The sequence below is a fragment of the Agelaius phoeniceus genome, chromosome 2 (assembly GCF_051311805.1).
Source record: "Agelaius phoeniceus isolate bAgePho1 chromosome 2, bAgePho1.hap1, whole genome shotgun sequence".
NCBI classification, from domain to species: Eukaryota; Metazoa; Chordata; class Aves; order Passeriformes; family Icteridae; genus Agelaius; species Agelaius phoeniceus.
In genome coordinates this window covers 113,596,413-113,610,621 of record NC_135266.1, presented here as the reverse complement: position 1 = coordinate 113,610,621, position 14,209 = coordinate 113,596,413, and the positions used below count along the sequence as shown (strand labels likewise).

General features: G+C 43.8%; 1 protein-coding gene across 3 annotated transcripts in view; it reads right to left on the bottom strand.

Moving 5' to 3' along the window:
* Positions 1–14,209, bottom strand: part of MPZL1 (myelin protein zero like 1) — a 36,423-nt gene that overhangs the window by 10,497 nt on the left and 11,717 nt on the right. The window contains exons 2-5 of one of the 3 annotated variants that reach the window (XM_054628076.2): positions 11,800–11,960; positions 8,548–8,761; positions 4,611–4,743; positions 2,983–3,056 (exon numbers count right to left, since the gene is read on the bottom strand). In XM_054628076.2, coding sequence (XP_054484051.2) covers positions 3,023–3,056; positions 4,611–4,743; positions 8,548–8,761; positions 11,800–11,960 — 542 coding nt within the window. In that variant the 3' untranslated portion in view covers positions 2,983–3,022. Of the gene's footprint in view, positions 1–1,217; positions 1,324–2,982; positions 3,057–4,610; positions 4,744–8,547; positions 8,762–11,799; positions 12,112–14,209 lie in introns of those variants that run through there. The other 2 variants (XM_077174581.1, XM_054628077.2) reach the window with 2 other exon arrangements.

The window sequence follows — 14,209 nt, the reverse complement described above, 5'->3', positions numbered from 1 at the left end:
CTAATTAAGAAAAAGTCCATTTTGAACTTAAACTCTCTCGGGACCTGTATCTTCACAGGAAAATTGCTAGGAATACTCAAATCAAGAGGGAAGAAACAGCTTCCAAATAAGGAAATCCTGTATTACTAACAGATAATGATCCATTGCATAGAATACCTGTCTGACTCATGCTCTGTCCCCTCCCATGAGATGCTAAGTCTGGATAAAAACCATTTTTTCCCTTCAAAGTCAGCAGAACTTTGCCAGATGCAGCAAGCACAAAGACTGGCACTTTCAAGGCCACAAAAGTTGGGAGGCTCAGCAGAAGAGAGCTCTTAGCAGCACAAATCATCTGCAAACTGGTCAGCACTTAGCTCCTCCCCTTGTGAAGGAAGTACGTGCCATGGAGCATGAGAGTGCAAGGCAAATTCCTCCCCATTACCATCCCAGAACAGACTAGGCAGCTTTATGGGGTGATCCATATCTGACAGACATTTACTGTGTCTGTGTTAAAAAGATACTCACTGACCACTCCCCATCCTTGCACTTCACTGTCACCTGTGGATGTTAATGCACAAGACCACAACTGTAGCTATGATATTTTCTGAAAAATCTTTTCCTTAGGATTTTTTCTCCTGAGAAGCCTCAAAAACAAAATGTAAAAAATGGTTATCTGCTGCTGTGCTGCTGTGGAATGCAACAGGTAGATCTGTGATTGGTCTCATAGAGTTGTTTCTAATTAATGGCCAATCACAGTCAGCTGGCTCGGACTCTCTGTCCAAGACAAAAGCTTTTGTTATCATTCCTTCTTTTTCTATTATTAGCTAGCCTTCTGATGAAATCCTTTCTTCTATTCTTTTAGTATCATTTTAATATAATATATATCATAAAATAATAAAGCAAGCCTACTGAAACATAGAGTCAGATCCTCGTCTCTTCCCTCATCCTCGGACCCCTGTGAACACTGTCACACACAACTGTGGTTTTTTATAATTTAGTATGAAAAGTGCTTAAAACTCCATCTCAGCTAATACAAAGATGCTGCTCTTTGAACTGCACCAAGCCTACTACAGCAGAGCTCATCAGTCCCAGCTTCCTGCGCACCCCTTGTGCGGCGCACGCGCTTTCACCAGCAGACAGCCCCTAATGCACAAATCCCACCCTGCCTGGATGTTCTCCACAGCAGCTGCCCCAGGCTGGGGGGAATCCTGCCTGGGGGAGCAGCAGGAGCAGTTTACCTGGTGTGATCTGGCGGGCACGCTGTTTACCAGGCCCTCTGTGTCGGAGGGCGCCTTCTGCGGAGCTTGCTTAACCGGAGACATCAAGCTCTCAGAGGTACTGCAGCTGACGAGGTGGCAGAGCAGAGTTTGCACGACAATGTTCAAGAGGCACACGAGAAACAAAACAAAACAAAAAAGAACAAAACAAAAAGAAAAAAAAGAAAAAAAGAAACAAAAACAAAAGACGAATGATGGCAAGATGAAATGTGGCAGGTTACGCCAAAGTAAAAAAATGAACATAATGGACTCTGAAATAAACACACACAATTCTCCATCTCTCCCGAGACATTTCTCTGTCCTTCCTCTGAGCTTCACTGGAAGGAGCAGCTATTAACATAGGACAGCAGCTCCTCCACAACCCCTGCTCCTTAGATACTCCCATTCAACTCGGGCTCTCTAAAATCATGTGTTTTCTTCTCAGTTAACAGTGGTAAGCAGCAATTATCTTCTAACTAGAAGCTAAACAATGCCAGTCACAGAGGCAAGTGTTGTACCAGTGCTAGTTAGAGCCAACACTTGCAAGAGCCACCAGCTCCCTCTACACAAGCAAGGTACTTCCTACCCATCTCTGCATTAGTTCCCTTGCTTTTATAGTCAGGCTGTGAGCCCAAAATAATTCTCCCAGCAGACACCAGTCTGTGGAGCAATTACCTTAGGAGTCACACAGGACATTTATGCTCTGTGCCCTCATATAGCTACTTCAGTATCTAATCAGGCAAATCGTGATTTTCAAACAAAAGAACAGTCTTGTGGTAGGAACCAACACCCCTAAAAGGCGGCTGCTGGTTTTCACCCTCTGATTGCTTCTTTTTATCTGCTTAAAGCAGGACTGAAAAGAAAACAAGCCTGTGACAGAAAAATTAATACCACAGAGCAAATGCCCTCTTAAGTTGGTGACTTCTGGGCAACACAGTGATGGGTCTCTCCCAGTGCTAGGTCTACCTCCCTGTACCAAAGCACTCAGGAGAGTTAAGTAGCCTCCTCCTTGGCAGCAGTCACAGGAGTGCCCTCTGCTACAACCCCTTAACCACTGGGCATCCTTTTTTCTCAGTCTTTTTAGACAGTGTATAAACTGAGTACAGAAACAAACGAGGACAGTGACATTAAGCAGACCACCTCCTCTCAGGGCAAGCATTTTTTACCCTTTGGTAGATCTTACCATAGCAGATTTAACTCCTCATACATGCAGCAGTTAGAAATAAGATACTACCCCAGCCATCATGGCAAGGGGTCGTGACTGTCTCAAAAACAATGCATCCCTTCTGTTACCAAAATTATATAATCATTAATTGCTTTATTCACAAAACTCCTCAGATTGACACTGTCTAAGTATTATCATTCAGGTTTAAGCAACTAAAGTACTTAGATACCTGCAAGTTCTCCAATACCCAAGCTGTATGAGCCAGAGGAATGCTCACAGGGAATTTACGTTTATTTTGACACAGAAAGAGCTCTGAATTTCCTGTGCTTTAGACAATGCACTGGCAAGTTCACTGTTGGAAGAGATGGAGGGACATCATCTGGGATAAGCAACAACTCCACCCCAGTCAGACACGAGACAATGAAACCCAAGCACCCAGTGAAATGCATCATCCCTTTGCCAACAGATTCCAGCACAAATTACAGTGATGTTAGTAGAGAGCTAGCTGGTTAGTCAGCAAAGGAAGATTAAATGTGTACACACACACAGGTATTAACAGCAACCACCAACTTGATTAGTTACCATGGTGTCTAGTGGGACTGGAAGAGAAGACCCAGCCCTGTTACATTCCCAATCTGGCGTCTATATCAGGATCTCTGTAAGGAGAGGAAGGTAAGCAGGATCCGATCCCAGCACACCAGGGCAGAAAGAAAACAAAACAAAACAAAAAACACCGAAGTCAGAGCATGAATGGAAACTGTGGCCATGCAGGGGTTCCAGATGCCACGCAGGGCCCCAGCCCACCTCAGTTCAAGGCAGAATGGTTATCTAGGAGTAAGTGCTTCTCTCCACCACCACACACCGGGTTAGCATCATGTAGAAGACAGTCCGTAAGTTTGGAGGGGGTCACAGCACACTTGGTTTCTTTCTACACATCATGCAGAGCTGGCATGGTCAGTGAAAGCAGGATTTAAACCTCAGAGATTACTTTCCCAAGAGAGTAGTTTAATCTGCTACAAGAAATCACAGTGCATGAACTACTGCTCCAGGCTCAGCACCAACATGTGTCCTCCAGCAGGAAGACACTGGAGAGCAGGTCAGTGGGAAGCAGGGCAAGCAGGCCACCTCAGGCACACTGCTGGTGCATGACACTGCAGGGTTCTTTCCAGTTCTTAGGGGAAGGACACATGCAGAAAAGGGAAAACCAGGCTTTCCACACAATTCTGAGCACACACAGCCACCCTTGCTGTATTTAGCCTTACCATTGGGCAATAGCCAACTCACTTTGTCTAAGCTCTCCAACTGGGAAAAGGACAGGGCAAAGTTTAATTTGGAAATTCCCACAAGCTTATTTTTGGAGTTATTTTCTTTTATCCCACAGGCAACCCAAAGAACCTGCAATAAGCAGGAATATTTGTTGGGCAAAGAACAGAAGAGACTTGTATGTTTTGGGGTTGTTTCTAAGACTACATACATAATTTTCATTCTTTCTTAGAGAAGCAAATTACCAGCTAATTAGAGAGGAGAAAAAAGGAAGCACCTCCTTCACCAGCAGCAAATTTCATCACCACAGGACTCTCATCTGCCTTTGTCAGTTCTTGTTGCTTTTTCACATGCCCACTCAAAGAACTGTGCTTCGTTTTGGAGTGTTCCTCCTAACACTAAAAAACCCTGCAGGTATGGTAACAGTTAACAAAAAACAGACAGTGAATGAGAATGGATGCAGAGTGGCTACTCCTTCCTTACTTTCAAATGTGGTGATGAAGGAGGTTTTGGCAAGTATTTTGGTCCAGGCTTAGGAGGCAGACATTGGTAACAGAAAAACCCAGTCCTAATCTCAACACACAGCACTCCTTAAAAGTGCATGTGTGGTGCTTTTCCTTTGGAGGGGTAAGGAGAGCTGGAGGGAACAGATCAGAGCTGGAGTGTCTTGGATTAAATGCTCTGAGGGCATATATCCTTGTGTGTGGGGATCAACTTCAACACCTAGTGATTTTCAGGTGCAACTCATGGTCAGTAGGTCCCTTCAAGCTCAGTACAGAGGTAACCACTAAATGCAGATGATCACAGTTCCACGTGACCATAGATAGCTATCTCTAGCTGTAATTACCAAGGCTTGGCTGAAACAACTCCTACCCCCCTTGAAGCCCTCCCTCTGACCCTGCTGCTGTTCCTCACATCAGCCACAGGTGAGGAGGGAGATCTCTTACCCAGAGTATCGTTTTTTAGAGTTGTTCTTTCTGATGACAAGACACACGACAATAGAGATGAGCGATGAGAGCCCTGTAACCGTACCGATGGCTATCCCTGCCACGGTGGCAATGGGGAACGCAGGCAGGCTGTCTGCGGAGAGAAGGGAGAAAACATTCAACTCTTCTGCATCCCTGCTCAACACAACTGCAAACCACAAATGCTCTTGAGCCTGGGTTCGTTTAGAGCAGGAGGCACTAATGGAATACCCAGAAATTACAGCATGCAGCCTGAGCGGCAGTGGCAGCAGGCAGCCAGCAGAGTAACATCAACAGAGCACACACCAGGAGTGTTCTTAGTGTCACCGTCCTTCAGGAGAGAGTTCATGTTGAACCAAAAATTTTTACATGTCAGGGAACACAAGTGACAATGAGGACAACCCTGTCTCATATTGTATCTGAAGGGGAAAAAAAACAGGTTACAGCCATCTGGCAATTCCCAGCGAGGTCAACAGGAAGAGGCAGGCACGCTTGAAAGCAGATTGGGACACAGCACATCACTAACCCACTAGGAGTGCTGAATGCTGGGTGTTCTCCAGGGAGCATGCAGCACACAGCAGAGCTCCTACCCAGGATCACCCTTAGGAGTGTTTATACATTACTCTGGTGTCTCAAAACACAGCCCTGTACATTTTTATAGACTTATTATTTAACCTTCTTAAGTCAGGATCATTGTACAATACCAGGAAAACATGTAGAAGAACACAGTATTGCTTTACTCACGTTTTCCCTAATATTATTTTGGGGGAGAGTAGGCCAAAAAAGAGCAGCCAGAAACAAAAGCCAATCAGAGAATGAGTACAAAATACCTACAAGTCAAAGAATACACAGACTACCATTACAAATGAGAAACAAAGTCCTTTCCTTCCCCCCACATCATGGTTAACACAAGGAACATCTCAGGCCAGAGGGTTTCTCACAAGACTCTATGCTGCTCTAGCTACTTATACCAAAAACAAGTGAATCAGCAAAAAACTCCAACAGGTAAAACCTACACCTATATAGAAAAATCTGTTTCAGACACCTCCATTTGATCATCATAGAATTGTTGAGATGGAAGGGAAGTCTTGAGATTGTCTAGTCCAAACCCCCTGCTTAAATTAAGCAGGGCCAAGTAGCACAGTTTGCTCAATACTCTGTCCACTTTGGATTTGACTATCTCCAAGGATAGGAGACTCTTCAGGCAACCTAGCTGTCATGGTTTGACAGTGGCCCTACACCAGGCACCATGAGAGTCACACGCTCACCCTCCCCTGCCACAGCTGGGCAAAGAAGGGAAAAGGAAAAAAGTTAACAAAGGTTTCCTGAGTGAGATGAGGACCAGGAGAAGCATTTCAAGGGCAAAACAGGCTCAAAGTGAATTAGTTGCAAAGTGAAATGTATTACTAACATAATCAGAGAAGGATAAGGAGAAGTAAAATAAGCCCTTAAAATACCTTCTCCCCACTCACAGCACAGAGAGACAGCATGGGGGTTTTGGTCAGTCCATCACCAAGATTTTCTTCCACTGCTCAGGGAGAGGAGTTCTTCTCCTGTGAAGCTGTGGGATCCCTCCCATGGGAGACAGATCTCCATGAGCTTCTACAGAGTGGCTCCACTCTCACAAGCAGCAGCAAAGTGAATTCCACCACAGGCAGATTGTCCTCCCAAAACTGCTGTGACATCTTTCTTTCCATGGGGTACAGTCCTCCAAGGATGGGCTGCTCCAGCATGCAAGCAGGGCCCTTTCTCTCCACCAAGTCTTCCACTGGATGACAGCCTCCTCCAGGCATCCATCCACCCACTCTGGCATGGGCACCTCCTACAGGGGCTGTGGGTGGATTTCTGCCTCCCCTGTCGATCTCCATGGGCTGCAGGGGCAAAGCTGCTCCACCATGGCCTGCAGAGGAATCTTGTCTCTGGCAACTGCCATCCTTACCCTCCTTCTCCACTGACCTTAGTGTCTCCATGTTGTTTTCCCTCACATAATCTCACCTCCCCCTCTTCTATGTCTAGGAGCAAAAAACCCCTGTGACCTTGTTTTGATGTTCTTCTTAAATATGTCATCAGAGGCATTACCATCATCTATCATTGGCCCAGTTTTGGCCAGCAGCATGTCCATCTTCTGGGCCATCAGCCATTGACTCTGCTGGACACGGTGGGAAGCTTCCAGCAGCTTCTCACAGGAGAGATCTTAGTGGTCCCCTGCTATATAAAAGCAGGCAGTGCCAAACCAATACACTACCTACCATGTAGGTACTGCAGTGAAAATCAGCTCAGTTAGTTTGGCAATTTTTAAAAATAAGGCCACCATGGAACTTAGTAAATGTTTAATGCAAAACCTAAATCTAACCTATCACCTATCAGCTCATTTAAATGTGCAAAGAATGAATATGGCTTTGAACAGTTTATACCACCAGATGTACAATTCAGAACCATTAGACGCATTCACAGTAAAAAAACCCATGTGCACAAATGTCATCATGTATTTATTCCAATTGAAAAAATTGCTCCAGCTCAGTTGTAACTCAGGATGAGTTACAACCTACTACAACAGCTTGGAAACACATTTTCAGTCGTCCTAAAAATGTGAAGAGAACTGTTGTAGCATTTTCTCCAATGGTGAGAAGTGTTTCAAATACAGGGCTCCATTCAGAATCAGATTCTCTTCCAGGTGCCCCACCTATGGGGAAGCCAGCATGCAAGTCTGTTGAAAAATACCAGCTGAATTAGTGTACTGAGGTCAGTCTTTAGCTGCTTAACCTGGACTAAAATCTGAGAAGGCTTTTCCAAGCCAGCCTGACTTTGCCAAACCAGCAGCTGCTTTACTGCTTCTTCATAGTGACAATCATTGTGAGAAAATAAACAGATCCTATTTTATATAGGTCTCAGAACTTTCTGTTTCTTGGAAGTTTAAGTGATAGTTGGACCTCCAGAGGTCCTGCTCAACCCCAATTGTTCCATCAAGAGAAAAATTAGATAGAGACCTTGCCTACATAAGAACATGGAATTACCTGCTGAGCAGGGGTACACACCTGCTCTAGCAGAAGAATCATTCCAATTAGGATATACAGATAGGTATCTTCCCTAACAGATTAAAACTAACAGAATGCTGCATCGGTGCTGCCATTTATGAATTCAACATTTATTCTTGTCCTTCCTGAATTATAAATTTGAAATGCAATTACTGTAACAATCATTTAATTGTACAAAACATCACATTTTGGCTGACCTCAAGTTGAGCAATCAAATGTTTTGGATGATAAAGGCAAATAAAGAGCCAAACTGAGAAACAGAATCTTAGTGCTCTTCAACTGTGACAAATGTTGCCAAATGCTAACCAGAAGACTCATGTAACTACAAGTAGCCAGGCTCTGAAGTTTTTAAGAGCCACCATGGATTCTTTAAGAACACCTGAGTAAAAGAGACTGAATGCACATTCAACACAAACACCTTTGCATGGAACACAGTAGCATTTCCCTTTCTGTATGTTTGGATCAGATTTATGGTTTTGCATTCCATTAAGTATACCAGAAGGGTTTCAAGCAAGCAAGGGTTTTCTCCTTGCTCACCAGACTTCATAAGTCACCCTAACCCTTGATGCAGCATAATGCAGGAAATATATTCCTAGGACTTCAAAATGAGAAGATGTGTTTTCACTAAGCCTTCCATCAGCTTTTCCTAATAATTGTTTAAGCCACAGAAATTAGTGGGCATAGAGGAAAAGGGTATGACATACAATTTTAAAACAGCTAACAGATACTGGCTCCATTATTAGGACCTGGAAGAAGAGAATTAAAAATCAGTTGTTCCCTCCAGGCCACTCCCCCACCCCCAATAAAAGTGATTTAGATAAGGAATGGAGGGAAAAAAAAAACAAGTGAAAAGGAAAAAAAAATAATATAGGGTGAATGAATACCTTTCTCCACAACTCTAACTCGGATTTCTCCTGGTTTGACAACAATGTCAGGTGGGTTCTTGACATCACAAATGTACGTGCCGTTGTCCCGGAACTGCATGTTTGATATTGTGATAGAAGCATCTTTCTTGTTAAGATCTCCAGCCCAAGTGATCCTGTCTTTAAATGGTATGTCTTTTCCAGGGTATGACTTCCCATTAGAGTAATAGAAAAACTGCAGTCAAGGAAAAGAGGATACAAGAACAACCCAATTAGCGAGTATGGAGCCACTGTGCTTCTCCCACTATTACAGCACTCTCCCAGAGCCAGCTGTGTTACCAAACCTCAGCCAGCAGCTGAGGTTTTTCTCCTCCTGCCTCACCACTTCTGTGGTCTATTTAGTCTGCCTTGTTGCCTCTTGATAACATAACCACGTTTGTACCTCAACCACACCAGAACAAGAGACTGCAAGTTTCAGTTTTCTGTTGGTTTTGTGGTTGGATTGGCTGAGGCTTTTTTCTGTTTTGCAGGTGGGGGGGGGGGGGGGAAGAAATAATAATTAAAGGACAGAACACTCCTGGAACACCGCCATCTGTCTTTCAGGCACAGGAAGCCGCCTGCATCCTAGCAGAAAAAGGATACCGAGTTTCCCATCTCGTGTTTTGCTGTGTGTTACTTGCAATTAAAGCACAGCTAAATTAACATGCAATACTCTCCATTCCTTCCACCCCCTCAGAAAATCCCATGACCAATTTAGAGTCTATCTAGCTGTTTTCCAGAAACCTTCGGGTATATAAATATAACTGTTTCCCAGTTTTTAAGTGACTAAGCTGCACATTGGCTCTGCATTCCCTATACATGACCAAAAATCTTTGAAGAACAAACCTCCTTAGTACAGACTAAGGAGGAACTGAGTATTTCCTAACTATACCTGCCCAAAATTGCAATTTACAGCAGTAGAAGTGCATAGACCTCTGCTTTCAAACACATGGGATACCCTAAGAGAGGCATAAAGGCTGCAGGAGAATTGCAAGAGTACATTCTTTCTTAATTGGATATTCTACAGGACAGCAAGATAAATCTAATCAGGAATCAAGCTGAATTCCCTTCAGTCTCCAGAGAACAATGAAAGAAATTTAGGACAATATTCCAGCTTCCTCTTCCTCCTGCCTTATTTACAAAGCAGTGGCTCTGCCACAGAACAGCCTGCCTACTGCCCCATATTTCCATTCAAGTCACCTCTATCCTTTTTCCTGCCCTTGATCTCAGATTTGCTATTCCAACACCCTCTCTATCAGACCTACAGTCTGAGTATCAGGCCTTATCACTTGGCAGCACAAATCTTGTCCACATCAGGTATGTGCACATCACTGCCATCTGTCCTGCTGCAGTCAATCTTATTTGTTGTCTACAGATTAACTAAATTCAATGAAGTATTTCATGTGGTAGAAAGCTGGCAAGCACACAGCCAGCTGTCAACATTTTGGAGGGACTCTGCATCAGTCTGCAGCTTTTCCAGCTGGATTATAACCTTTAACGCAGCAGCACTGCATTACCACACCCCTGTGCACAGGGGAAGTCATCCCACTAAAATCTAGACGGCCAGAGGCAGATTCCTCAGCTGCCTAGATGTCCTGACCTGGGGGAGGAGAAATCACAAAGTAAAATATGTCCTGAAACACAAGTTAAGTGCCTCAAGCCATCCCTTGCCCGTGGTGGAGTGAGACAAGACTTTGGAACACGTGGTGAGGGAAGGGGACAAACAGGGGAAGCTCCCAGTAGAGTCAGCTTCACCACATGGCCACAAGATTGCCAGTGTGATTCTAAAGGGACACAGACCATCCTTGTAAAGAGAAGCATGGGCTTACCTCAGACATAAGCTGATCATGAGATTGGTCTTTCAAATTCATACCCACCAAGATATGCAATGCCATGACTCAGGCTCATAAACAAACATCCCCTCTACACTTTCCCCAGACCCTCAAAAGAAACAGGGAATTAACATCAAATTATGCTGGGTCCCTGCTGCTCAAAGAAAATGTGCTTTTCTTTCAGTTGTGCTGATGGCTACGTCCAGATGCAACACCAGAACTGACTTCAATTCCAAAACCAATGTTATGTGCTGAAGCTGTATTCCTACAACTGAACAGTGATGCAGAAAGGGAATGGCAAAACAGGATATATGGGGAGCGGAAACTCACCAACAGATGGCTTCTCTTCACCCATCCTGTTCAGCACTGGCAGGAAATGTGCCCTACTTCCCTTACTTCTCCCCAACTCCTGCTTTGGATTCCCAATGGGAAGAGCTCCCTCTTCAAAACTAAATATTTATTTCACTGAGAATTCAGAAGCTCGTTCTTCAGAGCTCTACATACTGAGCAAGATGCTCACACACTGGTTTTGACCATCTCTGCTCTGAGCATTGAAGAGCTCCTAGAGTTTAAATGAGCTCATGTCTGTAGCAGAGGGAAGGAGACAAACACAAACAGGCTGAGCAACCTGTTGTCCCCACATCTTCAAAGGTGTCCCGGAGTTCCTTGTTCTGCTTCCTCTAAATTCTCATTCAGTACAAGGAACAAGAAAGAAGCAGAAGTGTCTGAGGAAGAAGAGGAAGAAGACAGCTATCAACCTAGCAAAGCCATTTCTTTGAAGACCTACATCCAAAGGATATGAGCCCCCTTGGGCCCAATATACAGGAACTGAGCCCTGACAAGTATTATTTGCCTAAGTTCCTTGCTAGCCTGATTTTTCACTTGTCAAGTAACTATAATATGAGGATGTAACTGCTTCCTGATTTGAGCTATTCAATTCTGTTCTGAAACCAGGGAGACTGGTCTTACTTTAAACCCTCTCAAACAGAGGCTATACAGTACACAAGCAAAATAAACAATACACAATGTAGGACTGCAATTACAGTGGTAATTCAAATTCTCTGACTGCTATGTTCAGTCAAATGCAAAAGGATAGAGGATTTACAAGATTCCTAGATGCTCATCTACTTCCTACATACAGCTTCCACGCCAACATCCCTCTTCAAAGACTAACAGAGTAACCAGTATATTCTGTGGTCACTGCCCACTGCAGTCTTGGCAGAGATCTAGCAATATTTTCATACAACACTAAAAAAGCCCCCTAAAATCACAGTGGTGGAGATAAGGCACACGAAGGAGGGTCCAATCCATATCTGCTTGCTCCTTGGAACCAACTAGAAGACCACAGTTCAACTTTGCCAGCCTCCCCTCCCAGGTCTGTTCCCCTCCAGCCATTGCTTACTGAGATACGAGTGGCTGCTCCCTCTGGCTGAAAGCTCCAGGAGACAGATGCTGCACTGCTGATCACTTCTACGGATGTGAACGTGCACGGGAGCTTTGCGTCCGTCCCGTTCTCCACAAACATCTCCTCCGGGGTGTTCACCTCTACTGCTGAGACTTGGACTGCATGGGAAAGGCAAAGAGAAGAAAGGAGGAGAACAAGACACATCAGTGCTGCTTTGAGAATGAGGAAGTTCACATCACACTGCCTAGAAGGGCAGAAGAGAAGAGGCATCAGTAACTCCTGCATCGGGTGATTGCACAGACATTGCATTATACCTGCAATCAAACAAGTATAGAGCAGGCCAAGTAGACTCACTTCTCCTTCCGTGTATTATCTGTGACAGGATGTTTTCCACTCACAGATGTTTCCTCTACAACACTTTGTGGAAGTCAATTCTATGGTGCAATGATGAGTTTAATACTTTTTTGTACCAGCTGACAGCAGGCATTGTAATAATTAAGCCTCATCAGAGGAACCAACAGCCTGGCCCAGCTGTTACTCAGTTTCCTCTCTGGCACACATCTTGTTTCATATCTCCAGATTTTCCTAGCTGTAGGTAAAACAAAGGCTCACCTCCAGAAAGCTGAGGAGCAAACTTCCCACCCCCAGCTATGCCATCTACTCCTGCTCTCTGCCATGCTCCCAGGTCTGTATGTGCAAGGCCTCACAAATAATCACTCAGCGATAGTTCAGAAGCATGAGAGTAGTTTAATTTTTTTCTACCTTATGCACAGTGAAAACAGCAAGCAGACCACAACCACCCCCCAGATTTAAAGTAATCAGTGTTGATATTGTGCTTGTACTGGTAGTTTTCCTAACAAGTTATATTCATAATTTGGAAAACATGTTGAAGATAAGCTTTATCCGGCACCTTCTAAACTGCCAATGCACTATCCCTATCCAGATTTAAGCAGATACATCTCTACACTCATTCAGATTTATGTAGAAAAACAAAGCATGATCTTGTGACATCACAAGAGAATGTCAGTGCTCATGTCACATCCACGTGAAAGCAAAAATCTTGTCAAGTCAGTGTGGGTGGGTGCACATGTAACGTGTGTTCCTGGTACCTCAAATATAAGTTTTGATTTTTATTAAACCATGATTTTCAGCACAGAGATGGTAACAGCAATCTACTTCTGTTCATAGGATTCTATGTTTCTGGGCCCCAGTACCTTAAATCCCCTTGTTAGAACAGGAGAACAAACCTTCCTGCTCCATCAGTACCTCAGCTGTTTTGCTTCTCAGTTTTGAATAAAGTAGCTCTAAGTAGGCAGACCAAACAGAAAGATGCAAGTTAAAGACTGTTCAGATAAAATAAAGAAAAACCCACCTGTTGTACTTTGGGCCTGATTAGCATAAAAGATTTGATAATCAAGATGCCTTGGCAAGAACAAACAGAGCTTTGAAGACTACCAGAAGATTGAATCAAGACTGGCTGACAGGAAGATTGAATCAACTTCTGCAAGCAAGAGATATTGCAAACTGTATAAGTTTATTTATGTGATGACTAACCCAATCATTGTAGTAAAGAAATTACTAGCCTTCCTAGATAGTATATAAGCATATGTAGTTCACAGTAAATTCGGATTCTGGTCACCACTCAGTCCCCCTGTCTCTCATCATCACCAATACTCACCTACCTTAGTCCTTAAATCATGAAGTTTGAGTTTTTAGGCAGTGAGTGCAAACAGCTCTGCAGCCTTCAGAGGCTGGACAGCAAACATCTGACAGAATGGGCATGCAAGCAGGGTGGGAGGAGCACATCACAGTAATTGCAATAACCAAAACCAGAAGAAACCACCATTCATTAATTCTGCTGTTCACAATCCACACCGTTCACTTCCAAAATTCACTAACTCCTCTGTCCCATCAGGTTATCTCTTGATACCTCAAGATTCTCCTCTCATCACTGCTCTCACTTCCAAGAGAAAAAGCACCCCAAGGTGGGTGGGGAGTAGGGATGGTGAATTTTCATCATGAGGTTTTTTTCAGAGCTTCCTTTCTCTTGTACATACTATGACTATGGGCCAAAAAATATTCTTTTGTAAAACAACTACCAAATATTTATTTGGAACATACAAAGACTTTTAGCAATGAAATTAAATGAACTGAGAGCTGCTGTGCTTTATGTATTTTTTCCAGCTAATGGTGTAGAAAAGAAAAATAAAATAAAATAAAGTCCATTGTAGTAAGTCCAAACCACAGAACAAACCTCTCTTTCAAGCATAAAATAAGCAAGATGCCCTCAGTATTCGTGTAGGAAGAAAAGAGTCTGCACAGACATTGTCTGCTTGTACATGGTACAGAGAACTCCTTGCCACACACAGGCAGTGGGTAGCACAGATCTGCCTAATCTGAAGGAGTC